The 21,572-nt window shown below is 46.8% G+C and overlaps 1 protein-coding gene across 3 annotated transcripts; it reads left to right on the top strand.

The window, feature by feature from the left end:
* The first annotated feature begins 292 nt into the window (after positions 1-292).
* Positions 293-20,414, top strand: bic (bicaudal). Of its 3 annotated transcripts, XM_055075530.2 has the most exons (7): positions 317-397; positions 588-697; positions 862-917; positions 2,100-2,213; positions 3,745-3,853; positions 11,204-11,296; positions 19,956-20,414. In XM_055075530.2, exons 2-7 carry the CDS (start codon positions 652-654, stop codon positions 20,069-20,071), a joined length of 534 nt encoding a protein of 177 aa, XP_054931505.1. In that variant the 5' UTR covers positions 317-397; positions 588-651; the 3' UTR covers positions 20,072-20,414. The 3 variants fall into 3 exon arrangements, with proteins under 3 accessions (XP_050042158.1, XP_054931505.1, XP_050042157.1); XM_050186201.2 differs by lacking the exon at positions 588-697 and having other exon boundaries at positions 293-397; XM_050186200.2 differs by lacking the exon at positions 317-397 and having other exon boundaries at positions 404-697.
* The last annotated feature ends 1,158 nt before the right edge of the window (positions 20,415-21,572 follow it).

The following is a 21,572-nucleotide window of genomic DNA, read 5'->3' as shown; positions in this document are numbered from 1 at the left end:
GCTAGCCTCACGGTCAGCCTCGCACCAAGTGAGGAGACCATTTTTGTCACAGCAACGCTAAAACGCTACAAAAGTACTTAATAAAAATATATAATTTTGTAACCATAAGTAGTAGACTAAGTTTAACAGTGGCAACATGAAAAAAAGGTAATATTATAATTTAAAAATATAGCTAATGCTTTGTAATTAGGCATACCTATTATTTAGTTCGTATAAAATAACAGTAGCTGTGACATCAGGTTTTTACCTATTTTTTCACTTTGTGAACTGGTTTATGAAGTACTCGTATTCCTGTGACGTCTTCTTGGCCTGTTGGCGAGAGTAGCTCGTTGCTCCGTTTCTACGACTTCCGCGGACTCATTTTCGCCGCTACCGCCGGGGAATTGCTGAAATAGCGGTGAGTTCGGCATTCATTTTCGATAAGTTGACGGCCTGTCAGTCAAACGGTCAGCTTATTTTTTTCTCGTGAACGCGGCTAGTGTGCGTAGTGACTCGGGGCACCGGTCAGAACGCAGACGTAACAGACAGTAGTCGCGGCGCAAAACACAAGTGGTGTGTGCTAGCCCTAACCACGCCGCACGCCGCAGCACGGGGCGACTGTGAATTGACCGGCCTTGATCGCTCTCAAATCGTCGTACTGCGTCGTGAAAGATGGCCGTGGGACATAATGAAGACGGCAAAGCGCCTTCCCACGCAGGTTTGATACGTGTTTCTTGGCATTTCATTACGTTGTAATAAATGCGTTGTCAGCGTAGCGGCAAGTTGTCACAAAGGCCGCTCGCTGCCGGGTGGCCTTACCCCCTACTCACACCGTGAGATCCACTAGTAATCGGCGCGGTCACTTTTCATTTCCTGTTGCAGGCATGAATGCCGACAAGCTAAACAAGCTCCAGGCGCAAGTCCGCATCGGCGGTAAGGTGAGTTGGCGATTGGTTATTCCCCGAGCTTGGCGCGGCCCAAAGCGCGCCAGCTTGCGCAACGAACGCTCGGTCATGTGCAGCGGTAACGCGAACGCCGTCTGCTTTCCGCGTTACCAACGGGCCGCAAGTGTCGCGTTTCAACTATGCCCTCAAGTCAGTACCTTTCTTTGTGGCGTACCCGAGATCGCGCTGATCGGGGAAGCAGCGTAGCGTGGTGCCGAGGGCGGGTGTCAGTTTCACGCCTGCTTTTTCTTTGACCACATTTGGCTGGTACCACGTCCTCATTACATTGCGGCGGTTTGGCGCTGCTGGTGTCGTTCAGTTTGTGCGTACAACAGTACAATTACCTCATATTTCGATTTTTCGATCGTGCACGATGGTCGCAAGCTTCGTGTGTAAAATTGATCGGCGGCAGTAGTTTCCCAGCGTGTACGTTTGTTCCTGTATAGCAACTGTGAAAACGGTCAAAGTAATCGCTGATAAATATTTATAAAATACCAAATGGCCGATAAGTGGCACTGTGAATGCCGGTTATCGTGAAATCGTTGTTGAAGTAGGCTTTTTATAGAAGTCCAGTGATCTCTACTAGCATTTGTGTAAGGACAAACGTGTGAGCTACTTATTTATCGCTTATTGCCAATTTGCTTATGGCACGATCACTTCGTGCAGAGAACAGTTTGCCTTCTACATTGTGTGGCAGTGCTGCATTGGTATTTTGGTGGTTTTACCTAGTTAAAGAAAATTGCTCATTTGTGAATCTGGCAGTTGGAGAAAGTTCACCAGTGTGATCATAGTAGCATTGCCATTGCTCTGTTGAAGTCGACCGCACCAAATTGCCTGTAATCATTGGCAAGATGCTTGTCTGCCACAAAGAAATGCCGCTGAAAATTGGTGGTAACGATGGCAACACCAGTATGTTAACTGGCTAAACTTTGAATGTCTTTAACATTTATGTTTTTCTTTTCCTGTTGTATGAATCCTATAAGAGTATATTCCTGAATGTGCAAAATAGACCACAATAATAATAATAATAAACATACATGTTTACACCTTAATGGGTAATGTAGGCATGATTAACACAAACATATTCATTTTTGTTTTCTTTTGAACTAATGGCTTGCTTCTAGCATTGAAAAAGTTGTGCAGTTTACATGATTTAATTCAATGTCTATCTCCCAGGGTACAGCACGCCGGAAGAAAAAGGTGGTCCACAGGACAGCCACTACAGACGACAAGAAGCTTCAGAGTTCCCTCAAGAAGCTCACTGTAAATAACATCCCAGGAATTGAAGAGGTGAGCTGTGACATACTTTATCACTCCTTCCTATTTGGTGCAGATGTCACAAGATTCTATGTATATATACTTTTAAGAATTTCTACCAAAACACTGAGCCTTTTATCAGCAGAAACTGTCAAAATGTGCTATACATATAATGTTGCAGATAACGGAGTACATTTTCATTGGCAGTTAAAAAAGTAATCATCAGCGTACATTCGGCTAAACACTTCCTGGAATATCAGCAGCTGTCATATCAAGTATGCCTTATATTGAATTTTTTGTAGCTTTACAAGGCTTGTTGCAAAAGAAACAAGTGCGGCCCTGCGTAAGGACAAGAGTGCTCATCCAGTGTGGGTAGATCTGGTCAATTGTCATCCCTATGGTGCACCACAGAAAAGTGCTCACAGTGATATGGTACAAAGTGCACGAGAACATAATTGTGTATTGCACTCCTCAAAGTCCATATTGAGCAAATGATTTGACAGCCACATAACATTCATGAAGCACTTTTTGTCTGCAGGAAACAGTCGTGTGGCACAAGAACTTGCACAAAGTGTAGTAAAATGCATTCTGTCTGTGTGTTTCTGCCAGTGTGGCTTTTCGAACATTGCTACTCGCATTACAAGCAGCAGCTCTCTGGGATGTCCAGTCTGGTTTGGAGTGTTTTTTTGCTTGAGAAAGCATGTAACCAAAATAACTGAAACCCGACGTTTCAGAGGTGGTCCAGCTATGACATGGTGGGAGGCACAGTGTTTGCTTGTGGTGGCTTGGCAAAGCATGTAGTGACCTTGTGCAGGCCTTGGAAAATATGTGTTGGAGAGAGTTCCTGAAAAGCAGTTCACATTTCTAGTCATTTGCTGTATGCCACGACTCCAGAAGGAGCCACCTGTGGTAATGCTTATAAAGACTTGGTGCAGTATGCACTGCAACAGCAGTGTACTAACCCCTTGTCTTATCGCAAAGGTCCGACTGCTGCCTGTCAGACAGCACTTCGCAATTTAGTAATGACCTGGTCACGGTAGCTTAGCCAATGTAAGACACTGCACTTTTAGTGTAATGGGCAAGGTCTTGCAACATGCCCATCTGTGGTGATTATTTGTGCACAAGGTGTAATTTAGGAAGTACTAAGATATAACAACCCCATGTCATTAAAATGTGAATGGTGTTTTTTTACCTGTGTGTCACGAGCGCTAAGTTGCTGTTTGCACAAGAAGGCAATGGAGGCAAGTTGCAGAAAGTTTTGCTGCGTTGCAGTTGCCGATATCATAGCAGTTGTGTTGCTATTCAGTGCTGAGGTGTCTCGCCTGTCACTGCTCGCTAAGCGGCGGATGTAGGGTTGTAGCTGTGACTTATACATTATGAGATGTACAGTCGGGCATTGTAATGTGTGTGCTCTCAAGATAATTGATACAAAGGAAATAATGTTGCAATCCAATATTTTTATGCAGTGATGCTGATGTAATGGATCTTCTGCACACAGTGCTAGTTTGATGTGCTGCAATATGCCCATCTAATGAAGCTCTCTTCTTTGATTGGCCTTGTGCAGGTGAACATGATCAAGGAAGATGGCTCTGTGATCCACTTCAACAACCCCAAAGTCCAGGCTTCCTTAGCAGCGAACACGTTTGCAGTCACAGGCCATGCTGAAACAAAACGTGAGCGGCCACTCCAGATGTTTGTTTTGCTACTTAAAGGGCACCTCACCAGGCCCCATATCAAATTTTGGTTATACGCTGGAAGTTGTTACGTGTCCTCTAGGGGGTGTTCTGCTGCAAGAAATTTTCAAATCGGTTCTTTAATAGCCGAGATAAAAATATTTAAGTGCCGCAAGCCCATGATTTCAGCAGGCGGGTTCCACTGCCAAGTAAGACGCTCTCTCCACTCGCCTTGTCTAGCCTTCGCAAGCGGAATTCCTTCCCTGTGTTTTGGGTGAACCACTTTACACGGCTGCCTTCACATCTTATACATGGCTGTGCATACGCATCGGACGCCACGGGCACCGGGTCATTTATTCACTTTAGCCCTAATGTCCCCCTTATTCGTCAAGGTCATGCTGAGAGTGCTCCATGGAATTTTGTATGCTGTGGCGACCTCAGACTTCTCACCGCATTCGACTCTACTTGATTTTGAGCTTCACGGTGTTGGAATCGCACCGCTGGCACGAGTTGTTGGGGTCTCGGTGCTGACGCCCGTTATTGCCAATGGGTCGCAAGCCCCAAGGGTAGCGTTGGCCTGGCGGCCTGGGGCACTGGAAGCATCCGAAGGTCCCGGCAAAGCAAGAGAAGACTGGTAACAGAACAACTTGTTTATTCTAACATAGCAAAAGAGCGGCCGGTCAGGTCGACCGAAGTGGAGAGACGGGAGAGCACGTAACTCAACAGTACAAATCGGAGCCTCTCCCCTGGCGTCCGGGGGCAGCTGCTCTTATACTCTCGGCGTCGCGGTCCAAAAGGGAAGGTCACGGGATGAAGGTCACGGGATGAAGGTCACGGGACGGCGGAGCATGAGCCCACGACGGCGCGCACGGTCGAGCCGAGAGACCTGCTGAACCGAGTGTAGTGACGCATCGCCAACCCTCACTTGGGGAGCTCCGCTCCCCGGCTGCCGCGCTTTGACAAGCGTGGGCACACACACACACACGCACACACGAAGACACGTGGCACTGAAACACGCCTGGACACGCTTGGCGGGGAAGCGTTGAGGCGGCGTCGCACGGGCCAAAATGTCCGCCGCTTTGAACGAAGCCCCGGCGTCCGTTGCATCCGCGCCGGCATTACCGCGCGTTGTAGGCGAAACGTAACAGACCGCCCCGCCGGGGGGAAGGAGATCCCGATGGTCAGGGGACTGCATCCGCTGTCCGGAGGGATGTCGCTCGATGATGCTCATAACCGAAGTCGGGCGTCCTTTGGCGTTTCTTGAGCGCAGCGCACAGAGAAGGCCTCGTTCTCACGTTCAGGTGCACACAGGACACTGCAAAGTGACTTCGGGAGAGTTGACATTTTTGTTCTCGTTTCCGGCAAGCGTTAGAACTACGCCGAAAGTCAACCGCTCAGTCAGCAAGCACGGCACAACCCTCACTAAGCCCTGCCAGGCTCTTTCCCCTTTTATACTGCTGCCTAGTTCCTTACAGTAGTTTAGCAGCACTCAGAACGCGTCCACAAATCGGAAAATTGCACTAGAAAGCACATCATCACTTTGAAACACTACACAAAAGCAATAAGTTAAAAAAAAATCCTGCCTCAGGAAGAAAAACATCAGTAACAAGCAATTTTGAGGCTGATTCCCACGTGAGGGGCTTCGACTTAAGCCATCGGCGTTACCGTTGAGACTCCCCTTTTTGTAACGCACCTCAAAGGAATATTGTTGCAAAGCGAGGCTCCAGCGCAGGAGGCGGCCATTTTTGGGAGAGATGGTCTGCAGCCATTGGAGAGGGCAGTGATCCGTTTCAATGATAAACCTCGAGCCGGCTAGGTAACATGACAATTTCTGAACGGCCCACACGATACACGCACACTCTTTCTCGGTGGCGCTATACGCCTGCTCACGACTAGTCAGCTTACGACTAGCATACAGGACGGGGTGTTCTACTTCTCCATTTTCCCGTTGGCACAGTACAACGCCCATGCCTCGCTCACTAGCATCACACTGAACAACGAACCCTTTTGTGTAGTCGGGCGATCGTAGCACAGGCTGGCTTGTTAGGGCGCTCTTTAGGGCGCTAAAAGCTCTTTCCTTCGTCTCATCCCAGACGACTGTTTGCGGCTCTGTCTTTCTTAGAGCATCCGTCAAGGGAGCCGCGATATCAGAGTACCTGGGGATGTACCTCTGATAGTAGCCGGCGACACCTAAGAACGACCGAATATCGGTCTTCGTGCGCGGTTGCGGGAAGTCTCGCACAGCGGCCACCTTTATTTCAGGGGGGCGGCGACGACCCCAACCAATCACGTGTCCGAGGTAGACAACCTCGGCCTGTGCTAACTGGCACTTGGGAGCCTTGACTGTCAAGCCCGCATCGCGCAGGCGGGTTAGCACTGCCCGCAAGTGCGCCATATGCTCAGGCCAGGATGCGGAGAATATCGCTACGTCGTCTAGATACGGTAAAGCGAATTCTTGCTGTCCCCGCAACACTTTATCCATGAGGCTTGAAAAGCAGTATGGCGCGTTCTTCAAACCAAAACTCAAAACTTTAGGACGGAATGTCCCCATTGGTGAAATGAACGCCGCATACCTACTAGCCTCTTCTGTAAGTGGAACCTGCCAATAACCCCTGACAAGATCTAGGGTGGAAATAAACTGAGCGCTACTCACTCTCTCAAGGCGCTCCTCGATGTTAGGGATCGGATAAATTTGATCCTTAGTGATGGAATTAAGCCTGCGGTAGTCGACGCAAGGACGAGGTTCCTTGCCCGGTACCTCAACGAAAATCAAAGGGGAGGTATAATCACTCTCACCCGCTTCAATAACACCGAGCTGTAGCATTTTCTTTACCTCAGCCTCCATAATATCGCTCTGGCGGGGTGACACCCGGTACGCCTTGGATCGTACTGGCTCTGGGGAGGTAAGTTCTATGTCATGAGTAAGGACAGAAGTCCTACCAGGCCTCTCAGAGAACAGACCTTGAAACTCTTGTAAGAGCTGGTGTAGTTCTGTTTTCTGCTCAGGCGACAGCGATGCTTTACTTATTAAGTCACTAATGACTTGATCGGTGTCTTTCCTGTTCGTCACTGAGCCTAGTCCCGGAAGCTCGACCGGAAGCTCTTCTAACTTTCCCGCATCGGGAATTTCCTCTCCAGTATCTGGTGCCTTTAACGCTACAGGCTCAATTTTATTCCGTTCGGGCGTGCTCTGAATACCAGCTTGCTGCGCCTCTGACCCTTTTTCATCGTTCAACAACGTCGGTCCCGCAACTACCGCCTTTGCAGCGAGCTCCCGAACCTTCGATCTGGTTAAGGCCTGAACGCTAGCCTCACCAAACAAAAGCCCCTTCTCGCGCAGGAGGTGATCGGACCTGTTCGAAAATAGGTACGGGTACTGGGGGGGCAGCATAGATGACACTGCGGCCTCCGTCTCAAGTGCTCCGAAAGGTCCTTCAATAAGCACTTTTGCTACCGGCAGACACACGCTATGAGCTTCCACTGCTTGCTTGATCCATGCGCACTCGCCCGTCAACATATCGGGTTCTACGTAAGAGGGGTGAACTACATCCATTGTAGCTGCGGAATCGCGAAGCACTCGGCACTCTTTCCCGTTCACGAGGAGGTCTCGCATGTAAGGCTCGAGAAGCTTCATGTTCTCGTCAGTGCTGCATATAGACAAAAACACGACTTGTGTTTTTGTTTCTGGACACTGCGCCGAAAAGTGACCCGGCTTCTGGCACGTATAACAAACGCGCGCTTGCCTCGTCTCGAACCGCTTTCTGCGTTCGGCTTCGGTTGCCGCCGTTTCCTCACGTTCGGTCGGACACTGCGCCGAAAAGTGACCCGGCTTCTGGCACGTATAACACACGCGCGCTCGCCTCGTCTCGAACCGCTTTCTCATGGGCGTGAACTTCGGCCTCTCAAACTTGGAGCCAAATTCACCCTTTTGACCGTCCTTAGCTCCGCGAGCCCGACGCGTCACAAACTCCTCGGCTAACTCAGCGGCTCTAGCCACCGTACTAACGTCTGGCCTATCCAAGACCCAGTACCGCACGTTCTCAGGTAACCGACTATAAAACTGTTCTAGCCCGAAACACTGCAGAACTTTCTCGTGGTCACCAAACGCTTTCTCTTCTTTGAGCCACTCCTGCATGTTTGACATAAGCCTGTACGCAAACTCTGTATATGACTCACTTCTGCCTTTCTCATTTTCCCGAAACTTCCGACGGAACGCCTCCGCTGACAGCCGGTACTTTTTTAGCAGACTCGATTTCACTTTGTCGAAATCCTCTGCCTCCTCTCTCTCCAAGCGAGCGACTACGTCGGCCGCCTCGCCGGGTAGCAAAGTGAGCAAGCGCTGTGGCCACGTTTCCCGAGAGAACCCCTGCTTCTCGCACGTTCGCTCAAAGTTAACCAGGAACAAACCAATGTCCTCTCCAAGCTTAAACGGCCGCATCAGGTCAGTCATTTTGAACAATACTCGTTCTCCTGCACCGTGTGCCTGACTTCCATTACGAGCGCGTTCCATCTCTAACTCGAGACGCTTCATTTCCAAAGCGTGTTGACGGTCGCGCTCTTCTTTTTCTTTCTCTTTTTGTTCTTTAAGTTCGCGCTCATCTTTCTCTTTCTGTTCTTTTCGTTCACGCTCATCTTTCTCTTTCTGTTCTTTAAGTTCACGCTCCTGTCTTTTTGCCGTCTCCCTCTCCTCAATGGTCTCAAGGCATTCCGACAGCTCGTCATCCTCAGCTTCTAACTCAAGAATAGCCCTTAGCAGTTCTGGTTTTCTGAGTTTGTCTGAGACATCCAGACCCAACTCTCTCGCAAGCTCCAGCAATTTCGGTTTGCGCAACGACTTCAAATCCATGGCTGCTCTGAATGCTGCTTTCTCTACTGCCTACTATTGTCTTGCCGCAAACTAACCCGGTAGCAACGACAACCACAATTACCAGCTCTGTTTCTAACACTAACAAAAAGCCTGGCAAAACTCAGAAGAAGAAAGTCCCGCACTCACCAAACCTTGCAGCCAAGACTTCAGCGCAGTCGTTCCGCTGCAGGCAACCAGTCATCACACAGGGCTCGTTGCACTGCTCCCGGATGGTCGTTGTGCTGCTCAGCATACAGTCAACCGCATCTCTTCGCTGCTGGCCTCCGTTGTCGCGATCCCACCGCTGCCACCAGATGTTGGAATCGCACCGCTGGCACGAGTTGTTGGGGTCTCGGTGCTGACGCCCGTTATTGCCAATGGGTCGCAAGCCCCAAGGGTAGCGTTGGCCTGGCGGCCTGGGGCACTGGAAGCATCCGAAGGTCCCGGCAAAGCAAGAGAAGACTGGTAACAGAACAACTTGTTTATTCTAACATAGCAAAAGAGCGGCCGGTCAGGTCGACCGAAGTGGAGAGACGGGAGAGCACGTAACTCAACAGTACAAATCGGAGCCTCTCCCCTGGCGTCCGGGGGCAGCTGCTCTTATACTCTCGGCGTCGCGGTCCAAAAGGGAAGGTCACGGGATGAAGGTCACGGGATGAAGGTCACGGGACGGCGGAGCATGAGCCCACGACGGCGCGCACGGTCGAGCCGAGAGACCTGCTGAACCGAGTAGTGACGCATCGCCAACCCTCACTTGGGGAGCTCCGCTCCCTGGCTGCCGCGCTTTGACAAGCGTGGGCACACACACACACACGCACACACGAAGACACGTGGCACTGAAACACGCCTGGACACGCTTGGCGGGGAAGCGTTGAGGCGGCGTCGCACGGGCCAAAATGTCCGCCGCTTTGAACGAAGCCCCGGCGTCCGTTGCATCCGCGCCGGCATTACCGCGCGTTGTAGGCGAAACGTAACAACGGCAACACTGCGGGAGAAGGCCCACTAGGTGCAAACACAATGGACGAGCAACTCGCACTTCCATGGCTTGCCCGATGAAAGCACAAGAGCCTCTGATTAGCTGTCTGAGCAAGTACTGCGGGCGGGCCAGGATCATATCTTGCAGAGGGGTATCGACGGCTTGGCCGACGCAGCGTGGTCACGTTAGGAAGAGCGGGTGTATGGAGCTGCCCCGCCGGGCTAAACCACTTTTGGAATGTGTCGGCTGGTTTCCCTGCTGCTGTGAAGGAAAGCCAAATTCTGGGGGCACTTTGGTGCTGTTTGACGTTCGGTATTAGGGAGTCACTGCTATTTTGGTTCGACGTAAGCGCAACTTTTGCTATATATACTCATTGTAACTACAGTGCTCAGAAATTGTTCGATATACAGGATAACTCGATTTAAATGGGTTTGATATAGTAGGGTTCGACTGTGTTTTGACTTTGGCAAGCTGTGCATTTCTTTGTCCCAGTGATGCTAGTCAGTTACTGCACGCAGTGTTTAGAAATTGTCTACTGTACCATTCAAAATGACCTGCCACGGTGGCTTAGTGGCTATAGTGTTGCACTGCTAAGCATGATGTCACAAGATCGAATCTCTGCTGCGGTTGCCGCATTTCGATGGGGGGCGAAATGCAAGAAAGCCCGTATCCCATGAATTGGGGGCACGTTAAAAATTCCCTGGTGGTTAAAATTAATCTGGAGTCTCCCACTATGGCGTTCCTCATAATCAGATTGTGGTTGTGGCACATAAAACTCCAGAATTCAACCATTCAAAATGATGGAATGATTGTATCAGGAAAAGAAAAGCTCTTTTGCAAGTGTAACCTTCCCCAAGTCTCCACATATACACCCTCCAAAGATGGCACTTTCGTTCATTAAGCATTTGCATCTGATTCTGATGTTTGATGCCTCTGAAATCCTTATGGCAGCAGAGCTGCTGCCGCTTTCTAGGTTTCCTGTGAGGCTCATGAATACCAGTGTAGTATCAAGTTATCCAAGTGCTCAGCTGCTTCTTTACTTGTGTTGGTAGTATCTGGAGATGCGTACAGCTTGCATGCTTTCGTGTACACCTGATAAAGTGCGAAGTGGCTATTCCTTCAAATTTTGCAAGTGAGCAGCGTACAGCAATTTGCATGGCTACCAGTTGAAAGCGATCGTGGGTGTCCTGCTGACTAATAGGTACAGCTGCCGCAGCATTGTAAGGGAGGGGGCAACCATTGTTTTCATGAAACTGTAGATGTGTGTGCTGTGCAATGACTTGTAAGGCAGTGCCCCCACTTAATCGAAGATGAGAAATTTGAAAAGTTGTGTGATGGAAGTGGAAGCTGTTAGAATTTCGCCGAGTTTGACTGGGCACAAGGGTCTTTCCAGTGTGTCCAAATGCAAGCAACCCAAACATATCTTTGTGTGTGAAGTATTGCAATTTTGACCCACATTGTGACAGGCAGCCAGTATGTATTCTGCTATCTAAATCGCTGCTCGACATCCTGCTCTCATTTCCAACAGAAATCACAGAGATGCTTCCTGGAATTCTGAACCAGCTTGGGGCCGAGAGCTTGACCCACCTGAAGAGGCTGGCCAGTGTACAGAGTGCAATGGGTGTGTATTATTTCTTCTCTTGTCGTCTCTTGTGCTCTATGCCACTTCACTTGGCTTCCTTTTCTCTCAATTCTATAAATGTTTCGTACACTAAATCAGTCTGGACTGCCACAGCATTTTTTGAAAACTGCTTTAAAAATGAATCCGAAATTTCCTTCCCTCTTTCATATTTCATGCCAAAACAGCAATGCTGGTGCGTTAGTGTGATGTCATGTATTTCGGAGTACTTTTCCATATTTGGGATTTATTTGCGTAGTAAAAGTTCTTGCTAAGCTCTCAAGTTGATCATTTTAGAATGCAATATACTGCATGGGTTTGAATATAAGACAAGGTGTTCTTTCCCAGGATATTTAATCAATCCCCCCACCCCCCATATATGTGAATTTCGCCTTAAGGGGGGACGCGGGTTTTAGATCGCGAAAAATGGCCAGAAAACCGATTTTTTGAAAATCACATTTTCAGTTTCTATAACCCTTTTTCTATCTGATACCCAAATATCATCCCTGTAAACCACCTAGAAGTGCTCTAAAAAATTCGTTTCATTAGCCAAGGTGGCGAAAAATCTCGCGGAAATCAAGAAAGAACAGCGTTTTTCACGCCACAATATCTCCGGAACGGCGCGACCGAGCGCCGCCATCTTGGTCTCGTTGGAAAGCGCATTTCTCCGTCTTCAAATTTGCCGCTTCAGCGATCTCCTCCATACAGAAACAAGCGCACAAAAACCAAATGATTGAAGGTCGTGCCGGAGTCTGCGATTGGCCGCGCCCGCCACGTGACTCCAGCGCGGTTCGCCATTGGTCCAGCGCTCGCGTCGTCTGCTCGGCTCTCTGCACCTTGCGAGCTTGGTGTCTCCACTCGCCGTAATCTCGACGTGTCAAAACGGGCGCTACGCGGACATCACAGTAGCGTGGCCGATCCCTACGCTTGTGGATGTTTCAGACTCGCGGCTAAGCATTCCGAGCATCGGCGACGCGGACTTCGCAACCAAGATTCACGCGCGGAATCCTCGGACATGCGGCTAAGCCTTTCAGCATTCGGTGTTTCGAATTCGTGACAAATTCGTATTGCGCACGCAATCCTCAGAAACGCGGCTAAACATTTCGCGCATAGGGAGCCTCCGACTCGGCGATTATGCACATCGCGCGCGGACTTCTCGGACCGTCACCTAATCATTTTGTGCATCGGCGCCTCCGACTGCGTGAACCAGCGCATCGAGTGTCGACTCCTCGAGCCCGCAGCTAGGAATTTCGCGCGTCGGCACGTAGGACTGCGCGAATGAGCGTGTTGAGTGTCTACTCCTAGAGCCCGTGACTAGGCATTTCGCGCGTCGGCAATTCGGACTGCGCGAATAAGCGCATCGAGGGTCGAGTCCTCGAGCCCGCGACTAGGCATTTCACGCGTCGGCACCTTGAACTGCGCAACTAAGCACATCGTGCGTCGGCTCCTTGTATCTGCGGCTATGCATTTCGCACATCGGCACTTCGGACTCGCAACCAAGCACATTGCGCGTTCACTCTATTATCATATTGTCACGATAGCTCGTAACAATATCTATCATACCACCCCTTCATAAAGAGAACCTCATCATGAGCTCTGTTCACTAGGCCCCTTGGGCTAGCACACACCTGGCTGCAGAAGTGATCAAGGCATCATACAAAAGTAAAATTCTGGAAAGCACCTAGCAGCTGCATATCTATCACTGGCTCTCTGATCCTAAGTTCCACAGCCACTGTCAGGTGAAGATGACTTGGAAGGCTACTTATACTCGGAGCCTTCATTCAGTAACATGGTCAATTCTACCAAATGAAAAAAAAAAAAAAAATTGCCTCACTGATTGTAATGGAGACTGCTATCAATCAGGCAGCCTGCATGTACAACACTGGAACTATATTCATGCCCACACAGAGTTCTACACTTCGGTTTGAAACCCAGGCACCATGCTCTTTGTAGAGCGTGGTGCCTAATAAAGTTTCTTGTGCTAGTTCAGTGGCCAGTGTGCTATTATTTTGATAGTGTGCAGTCACACATTTAGTATGGCCATTCTTACAAAACACAGCTTCAAAATGGTGCCATTTGTATTGCTGTAGATTCACTTCAGCAAAAGCTACATTTGTTTGAAACTTCAAATGCTTTTATTTCAGTTCGATGTTTTTGCACACTGTACTCTGCCTTACGGGTGTTTTTTCTGGGTTGTTTTTGGCCAAAAATGACAAGGGTGGTATCATTTTATTCGTATTGAAATGATCTGGGGGGTGATGCTATTTTTATTATTCTTGCACCGTCATGAAAATTACATTCAGGTATAGTAATCGCTGCTAATTAGAAAAAAATTTTCATAATGAATGCAAGATTGTTTTCTTGTCCGCAAAATGCTTCCAAATGAATAAAAATAGCATCACCCCCTACAGTAGGTCTTTAGCAATGGTGTCATGCATTTAGTTTTTGGTTTAGCAAGACGGAATCATCAAAAAGCCCCGTAACGAGTTTGAAATTAATTTGAGTTCAGACCTCAATATTTTTTGAACTGCTACAGCTATCAGAAATCTAATTACAGATCTGAAATCAGAGTTTATTAAAGATTCGCCCAAAAATAAGAAAAAAAATTTTAGGACCCACCTCCCCCCTTAAGGTGTGGCTTCACGGCAATTTCCACCTCATAGTGAAGCTTTACGGCAGTGCAATAACGTGAAACCACCCTAACGGTGATATTTTCTTGGGTCCTCAAACTGGCACCCTCGCCTTAAATTCGTGACCGCCTTATAATGGATTACGGTAGTCTTTCTTTGCCAATGAATAACTATACTTTGTTTAATCCTCAGAATGCAATGCTGTGGAAGCTATGCAAGAAGTTTGATGATGAAAACATGCAACTATGTGCATATCGTGGTCACATGTTCATGCAACCACAGTGTGCCGCACGTGAGACGGGCTGCAAATGAAAAACCCCCAAGATGAAAACATTGAAGCTCAAAAATCGATGCTGGTTATGACACACTGTAATGACCACGTGAAAAAGGTCTGTTATATCTGAAGCCCATCTATTCTATGAGCGAGAAAATCTGATTTTCACTTGGTAGCCAGTCTTGAAGCAAAGTCCTGCAGTTTTTCTTGAGCCTCCTTCACTGTCTCCGAATCATCGGGCTGCAGTAGGTGTGCTGGAAAGCCGCATGAGCACCGGCTGCTGCCAGAACCGTTTTCATCTGCTAAGCCTATTCCGCAGTCACGGGGCGAGGCTCTGGCGGTGCTCGGCACGGGTAGCAAACTGTTTGCACTTTCCAAAGTTTAAAATCCCTCATTTCTTCTTCTGTTCACTGAATTTATAGCTTGCAGCAAACTGAATTTGACAACCGCTTCGTGCCGAATTTCGCATGCCTGAGCCGACGACGGCGAAAATTCGCCAATGGCATGTGGTGTGCTTACGTTCACAGGTCTCAGTCGACAAATGGAATTGCGCATGGGGACTACTTACTCGCAGGCTTTTTGTTCATAGTCATTCAGCGCACAGAGTAGCGGTGGCACAAAAACTAAATGAGTGGCTCTTTCAAACAAGGCCAAGGTGGCTGCGATTGGAAATTTAGAATGGCAGCTGTGCGTCACGAAAAAAGGCCCCCTTTTGTGTGTTTGTCAGCAAAAATACAGCTCGCCAACGTGATATCAAATGCCATTATGACCAAAATTTGGTCCAAGATGCGTGAAAATTTGGGAAATAATGCTACCTGAAATATCCTTCAGACACTGTAGAATAAAAAAAAAGCAATTCTTCCATCTCTCCGTGTCCACATGGCAATGAAAACTTTTTTTATTTATGGGAATAAATTGGTGAAATTTGGTATGAAGGTGTAATTTGTTATGCTGATATCAATGAAATTAGTTTTGTGCTGTCTATTATAGTTTTCCGTTTACAATTGACAGCCTACACATAAGTTCGCCAAGATTTTCACATCCGCGTGTTCACAAAGGTCCATTCTGTGCAATAAAGCTATTGGTTTATTTGTTATGTGCCAAAATGAGCGTAAAAATATTTTTTTAGCTTTCCTATGCATATTGTCTTACTGACGACTTTTGCAAAAAAAAAAACACAAAAAAAACAAATCTTTTATGAGGTGCAGTTAGAAATGGACAGCTTGTTTCAGAATCTAAGTGCAAATGACAGAATGATTTTGTCTTCATTTGTTCTGAAATGGCACTGGGATGATTGAAAGCAACTGCACAAAAATCGAAAGCTGAGAAAATGGAGCTCAGTTTCATTTGTTGTAAACATTTAAATCTTTATTTTGAACACCTAAAGCCCACCTGGGATGTAGTCTTTTGCATGTGGGGACACATTTTCTTCACATTTTGGTGTAGTTTTTTGCGTTCTTGCAGCAGTTTCGTGCAGCTTAGTTGCCTTTTTGGTCATCGTGCATCCATCCATCGTGCAGAGGCGTATGACAGCGCATTTGAAGCGTCCGCTCTTGTCTCTCATTGCGCAACGTCTTTATTAGTGGAGTTGGAGCTGAAATCCATGGTTTAATGTTTTGACGCGAAAACTTCTGCTCCGCCGATGTCTCGTTGTCGTCACGATCGCAGTCGCGCCGTCACCATAGCTCGCGGTTGCGTCGTCCGCACTGTATGCTGGCGCGCTTTCCCAGTCGCCCATGTGCACCGGTCGTGCCCCATCAACAAGCTCAGCTGCATCCGCTTCTACGAGTAGTTTTCTCCCTCTTTTCCACGCCTTTCGTGGTCTTCCATACATGTGGGCCGTTCGGAACTTCATTCCTTTGGGGCTCATTACAGAAAAGGTGCGTAAGCTGCCACGATCGTCAATCACATTGATCGGAGCACGCAGCTCGCTGCTGCTCAAATGCGTGCGAGAGAGGTTCGTCAGCAATCCAAATATACAACAGCCAATAGGAGCGCGCCCTGTGCCCCACGTGACTGTGATGTCCAATTGCAATGCCACGTTTGCCCCTATTTCGCTTGCATTTGCTGGTTTATGTTTTGGCAGAGAAATGCGTCGCTCCAGCTGTCTTCAGCTCCGATCTCTCCTCTTTACGATGAGACCAAGATGGCAGTGCTGCGTCAATGGATAGCCGGGCGATCCGCGATACGACGGGGCCTTCTGAAGCCTGATTTTTCTGCAATTTTTTATGATAGCACTCGACAAAAGTTCTGTTTTGTCGATTTCTACCGCATATTTTGTTATATTTCACCATGAGGTAAATAAATCGGAAAATAAAAATTTTTGACAATTTGACCACTTCAATTGCCGTGTCCCCCCTTAAATTAAGTAGACTGGTTTACGTGTTAATTCTACTACCTCACGGCACAGCGCTGTGCTGTTCGCTGATCGTCAACAGATGGCAGTCTCGTTTGCACTAAAGCAGACCCGCATGATGTCAAGGGGTCTGTTGCCCAGTGCGCCACCACCGGAGACACATCGGCAACGGTATTTCACTCTAAACAGTGGTTGACAGAATAAACTGCTGTTTTTGTTATCTTTCCCTGCAGCAGGACGAGAGCTACAGTACCGAGGCAAGTTCAACTCGTTTCACGAGTGGGAGTTGCTTCGGGATATCACGTTTCAGTGTCATATAGTCTGTCATAGGAGGTGGTCTGCACAGTTTTTGAAATGTTTAAGCTTCATTACAGTGTTGGTGGAACCGGTGTACTACTTTGCAGAAAAAGTTGATAAATAGTTGTTGGCAAGCGTTGCCAAGTACTGAGTTGTCTTACAAGTAAGTGTTCTGGATAAACGAGAAGAAAGGGGGTTAACCGAGGGGTCCGCTTTTTATTAGTCATATAAGAAGCCAACAAACACTGACACCGAGGACAACATTGGAGAAATTACTTGTGCTTAATAAAGAAGCGATATAGCAAAAATACATGGAAATTAAAGTGGATGAAAAAACAACTTGCCGCAGGTGGGGAACGATCCCACAACCTTCACATGCCTATCCAGAACAAGTGTTCTATCCAGAACATTTACAAAAGCACTTGACCTCAAGAACCCTCAATTTAACTTTATCATTCCGATTGCAGACAGCTCATGATCATACTGGGTGTGCATTCAATATTTTACGAGTAAAATGTGTACCGCTTTAAGTTCATGACTGTTCATAATAATGTTCATGACGTTTTCCATCAATATTCATGAAACTTTGAATTCTTGTTAACATTTGTGTGCTGATCTTAAATATGTAATTATTTTTCAAATAGGCCATATTTAGTTCTGTAGATAAATGAAATTCATTGTTCATCATTTGCAGAAACAATATAAAAAATACTGCGCTACAAGAATTCATATTAGCACATGCCTAATACTAGAGAACATAAGGGACACAATGGTAGGAGTACTTTTATGATATATCAAATGTTAGTAATTTTATAGCAATTCCTTCTTCACTGTTCCAATTGTGGGTGCCCTTACTGTCTGATCTAAAGCAGAATTGAAAAATTTTAAGGCGTAAGTTCCAAAATTTGTGTACTTTGCACACTCAGCCACAAGCCACAACAAAAATTATGGCTCTACCTGCCTTGAAGGCAGGGATATCTCTGTCGCAAATCAGCAAGAAGTCAAAAGTCTGTGTTTTGAGAAAACGAGAAAGAAAGGGATACATTCACTTTTAATCAAAAGTGCAGAAATAATTTTGCAATATTTTGCAGTGAAAGTGGCTAAAAGCCACCAGGAATGTAATCGCTCTGACCACGGCCACCCAAATGTGGCAAAAGCATGGTTTAGCACCGCTTCTGAAAGTTATAAGCTGATCGCTTCTTCTTTTTGCCGAACTTCCCCGGTGGATCGGACATAGTTGGGCACTTGCCACAAACCTACGACTGAGAACAATGAGGCGCGCTGGCGCGTCACCTGCGGAGAGGAGCAGACGACGGGAACCTCGCTCAGCCAACCATAGCATGCGTTTTTGGCCATGTGCACTAGTCAACGAATCTGATCGCACATTCTGACATTTTTTTTCTCCTCGAATTTCAACGTCACTGGCATACCGACGGAGTCGCTTTTGGCTGTTATTGCGCAGAATTCAGCTCACAGTGATGTTATGAATTGATATTGTGGGCGAAATACTCATCCGTGAGGTTCGAAACTTGGTGAATATTAGCTGTCAAAAAATCGATTTCTTCACAATTTTTTTCGCCGCAATGAGCCGTGTCTCCCCTTAAGGGGCGACGAGGCACATAAAATAACAGTTTGAATAAAAGTTAGACGGGTCATGTATTTTTACAGGCTAATGTCAAAGTGCAATTTTTTTTTTTTTTTTCGTGTGATAAATATTTGGATATTCAAAGTAACATTTTTGTTTAGGGCCTAATTAGCTAATTAACAGCAACGCCCGTGGTTGAGTACAGCACAAGGAACCGATCCTGAATGTTCAAAGTTGTTTTAGGCCATTTTGAAGCGAAGTTATAGGTTGTCAAACTTGCATAAAAAAATCTCCACCTTGAAACTAGAAGAAAAAGGTTCATTTGGAAAATTTCCTCGAAAATGTATAACAATTTACTTTAGATACCCCTCGTATATTTATCTTGCTAGGAGAAAGTTTGAATGCTAGCCCAAGTCGAACAATATATTATTGCTCCTCCGAAATACAACGTACATGAAGATTATTGTTTCGAGAAGTCAAGGAAAGATATTCCAAAATATCTTAATTTGGACAAAACTTTTCAAATCATATGGAAATAAGAACTCTGAATATACAATTTTCAGCCTTCAAGTGGAGCTGTAGCTTGGTGGCTACTATCTAAATACCTGAAAAATAGAAATCGTTTTTCTTGGCGACCATTGTGCGAACTTTGAGATTTGTTTGCATAAAAGCGGAAATGCATAGCGCAGGAAAAAAAATGAAGGATCCTCGAGGTCTGGGGCGGGGGGTATTCTGTAAAAGTCCACTTTCACTGGCGGCGTTGGGCACAAGCTGTTACCGTTTCGCACAGCGCACAAGGACACATGACTAGCGGTATAATTCAGTGCTACACGAATACTGAGGCAGTACGAGCGTGATCACTCACTGGAACATGGTAGAAAATGGCATAGTTTGGTACCTGCGCACGCGACTGCACAACCGTGGGAACAAGCAGACAATGTGGAAGTACATCTCTTTTGCTTCGGCGCGATGTAAAACAAAAAACACGCAGGCATTACGTTTGTGTTTTTATTATTTCTCTAAACTTCAATTCGTCAATTCCAGCAATGGATCACACAGATAACAAATGTTGTCTTGAATAGTTCTCAAGTCACGTGTCACCACGAGCGACGTCACACTGCGGACACCAGTACGTAGGCACAGGTACACGAGTAGGTCATCCTATGGCTTAGAGCGCGGCGGCCGTCAGTAGGAAAAATGGCATTCGGTTTAAAATTTCAGATCTTTCCGCAGTGCATACCGATGTAGTACTTTGCAGGCACAATCATTATTCTGCAATGTATGCTCTGCACCTGTCAGCTCAAAATGGCCAGACCTGGTGATTGGCCCTTTAAGCTTGTCTTGCTCGTGTCTAAAATTTAATTGAATCAGCACTAAACTTATTGCCTGTGTGTTGCTGTTCTCTAAACAAAAGAAATTTGTGTTTTGCTTAGAACCCATGTTGCTAATGGTGGCACAAGTTAGATTTGTGTTATTCAAGTTTTTGAATGGACATTTGACCATGGTGCGTCATATTTCAGTGAGCCATTCGGAACAAAGTGGAGGTGCTGGTGCCTGTGCTGGCGACGACGAAGACGATGATGTTCCAGATTTGGTTGAAAACTTCGATGAAGCTTCAAAGGCAGAAGTAGTCTAGGCTGTTTGTTCACTGAATGCAAGCACGAGGACATGGCAACATCTTTAATGGGCTCAACGTGTTATGTGAGAAGATGAAGCAGAGTGGCGTTCATCTGACGGGCCAACAGTGGTGTTGCAACACCTGTGTGTTTGTTGCTTGCAAATGCTCGCGGCTTCCCCGTTTTTTCTCGCAGTGCCACACTGGCGTTGTGTGCATCTGCAGGATTTTTTTTTTTTTAAGTGTATATTTTCATCATTATTGATAGTTTTGCAGATTGTGTTTTGGGGCTGTCTGGGGAGGGGGTAACAGCTCTGTCAAAGGCGTTGGTTGGAAAGTACCGAGAATAAAATGCTGCACAGCAGATGTGGCTACACATTATTGTTCCTTCCCCATAGGCTCTTGATGGCAAACATTTCTGGACAAAGTTGATTTAATTGGATTTTCTACTCGATAGTTCTCAACAGTGCTGTAACACAGGTAATCTTAATTCAGTTTAGTGCAGGCTTGAGGGTCACTAAAGGTCAGCTTTGTATCTTGCAAAAGGGGGGCAGGGTTATAAGAGTCAATACACCATATCTCCACCAAGCGCAACATTCATGCACAACTGCGGAGTTACTGAAAATGCCAGTGTCGGCAAATGTGCGCAAGTTTAAAGCTGGCCTTGACTGAACACATGCCTTTCCTGCAATACATATGCATCTTATTAGCAATGCTTTAGCCTCAGACGCAGCTCACAAACATGCAGCAGCAGCAGTAGCAAAGCTGGAACAGCCAAGACTGACAAGCGAAGCATTGTTCTTTTACGTCGCTTCAACTTGCTTGAAGTAAGTGCCCCTCTTTCACCACAAGAAAGGTTTCAGCGAGAGCTTCAGAGTCTGATGAGCGAAATGTTTTCATGAACAGCATTTTCTTGTAAGATCATGAAATGATCCCAAATTTTTTTCCTCTGAGGTAGCAGGTATGAGAATGCTGCTAGATGCGTAGTACATTTGGCTGCCCGAATGCTGCAGCTACAGTTGGTACTTGGTCAACTAAGACCACCTTTTCTTGTGTATGCACTTTCGCTAATTTTCATCTTAATTTGGCTACAAGTAACGAAGCCAAGTGGACACGCCGCACTCTGCTCGATCAGTTCTGCCTTCTGCTGTTGGCACGAGAATGTGCAAACAAAAGTTGGCGTTCCAGCTGAGCAGCTGTGTGCATACACCAGACAAGTGGGGAAGGTTGAACGCTGGTTTTTTGCTTTGGTCTCATCTCGTACGCCACCAAGGTGCAATGCTGCTGGCAGTGTTCCATGGCTTGCAATCGCTTTCAGGTGAAACCAAATTTCTTTAAGACAAGGGTTGACCTCATGAATTTGGCGTGTCTGGGTGTTTGTAGCCACTTCCAGAGCGTCGTAATGAGTTGCGAAAGGTATAAAAATGTAGGTATTGAGAAAATTAGTGAACTAAGAATTAGTTGCAGACTAGGTAAAACTCGTACAAATGTAAATATTGCGAAAATAGAAAGTCGCATTGCA

This window comes from Dermacentor andersoni, chromosome 11 (assembly GCF_023375885.2).
Source record: "Dermacentor andersoni chromosome 11, qqDerAnde1_hic_scaffold, whole genome shotgun sequence".
Lineage (NCBI taxonomy): Eukaryota > Metazoa > Arthropoda > Arachnida > Ixodida > Ixodidae > Dermacentor > Dermacentor andersoni.
Note: the sequence above shows the minus strand (reverse complement) of the source record. Positions and strands in the feature narration are given on the sequence as shown.

Bases quoted from the DNA above. Each gene is read 5' to 3' on its own strand.
- bic (XM_055075530.2), top strand. From the start codon at position 652: ATGGCCGTGGGACATAATGAAGACGGCAAAGCGCCTTCCCACGCAG. The intron at 918-2,099 runs GTGAGTTGGCGA...TCTATCTCCCAG, and splicing joins AAGTCCGCATCGGCGGTAAG to GGTACAGCACGCCGGAAGAA. The intron at 11,297-19,955 runs GTGTGTATTATT...GTCATATTTCAG, and splicing joins CAGTGTACAGAGTGCAATGG to TGAGCCATTCGGAACAAAGT.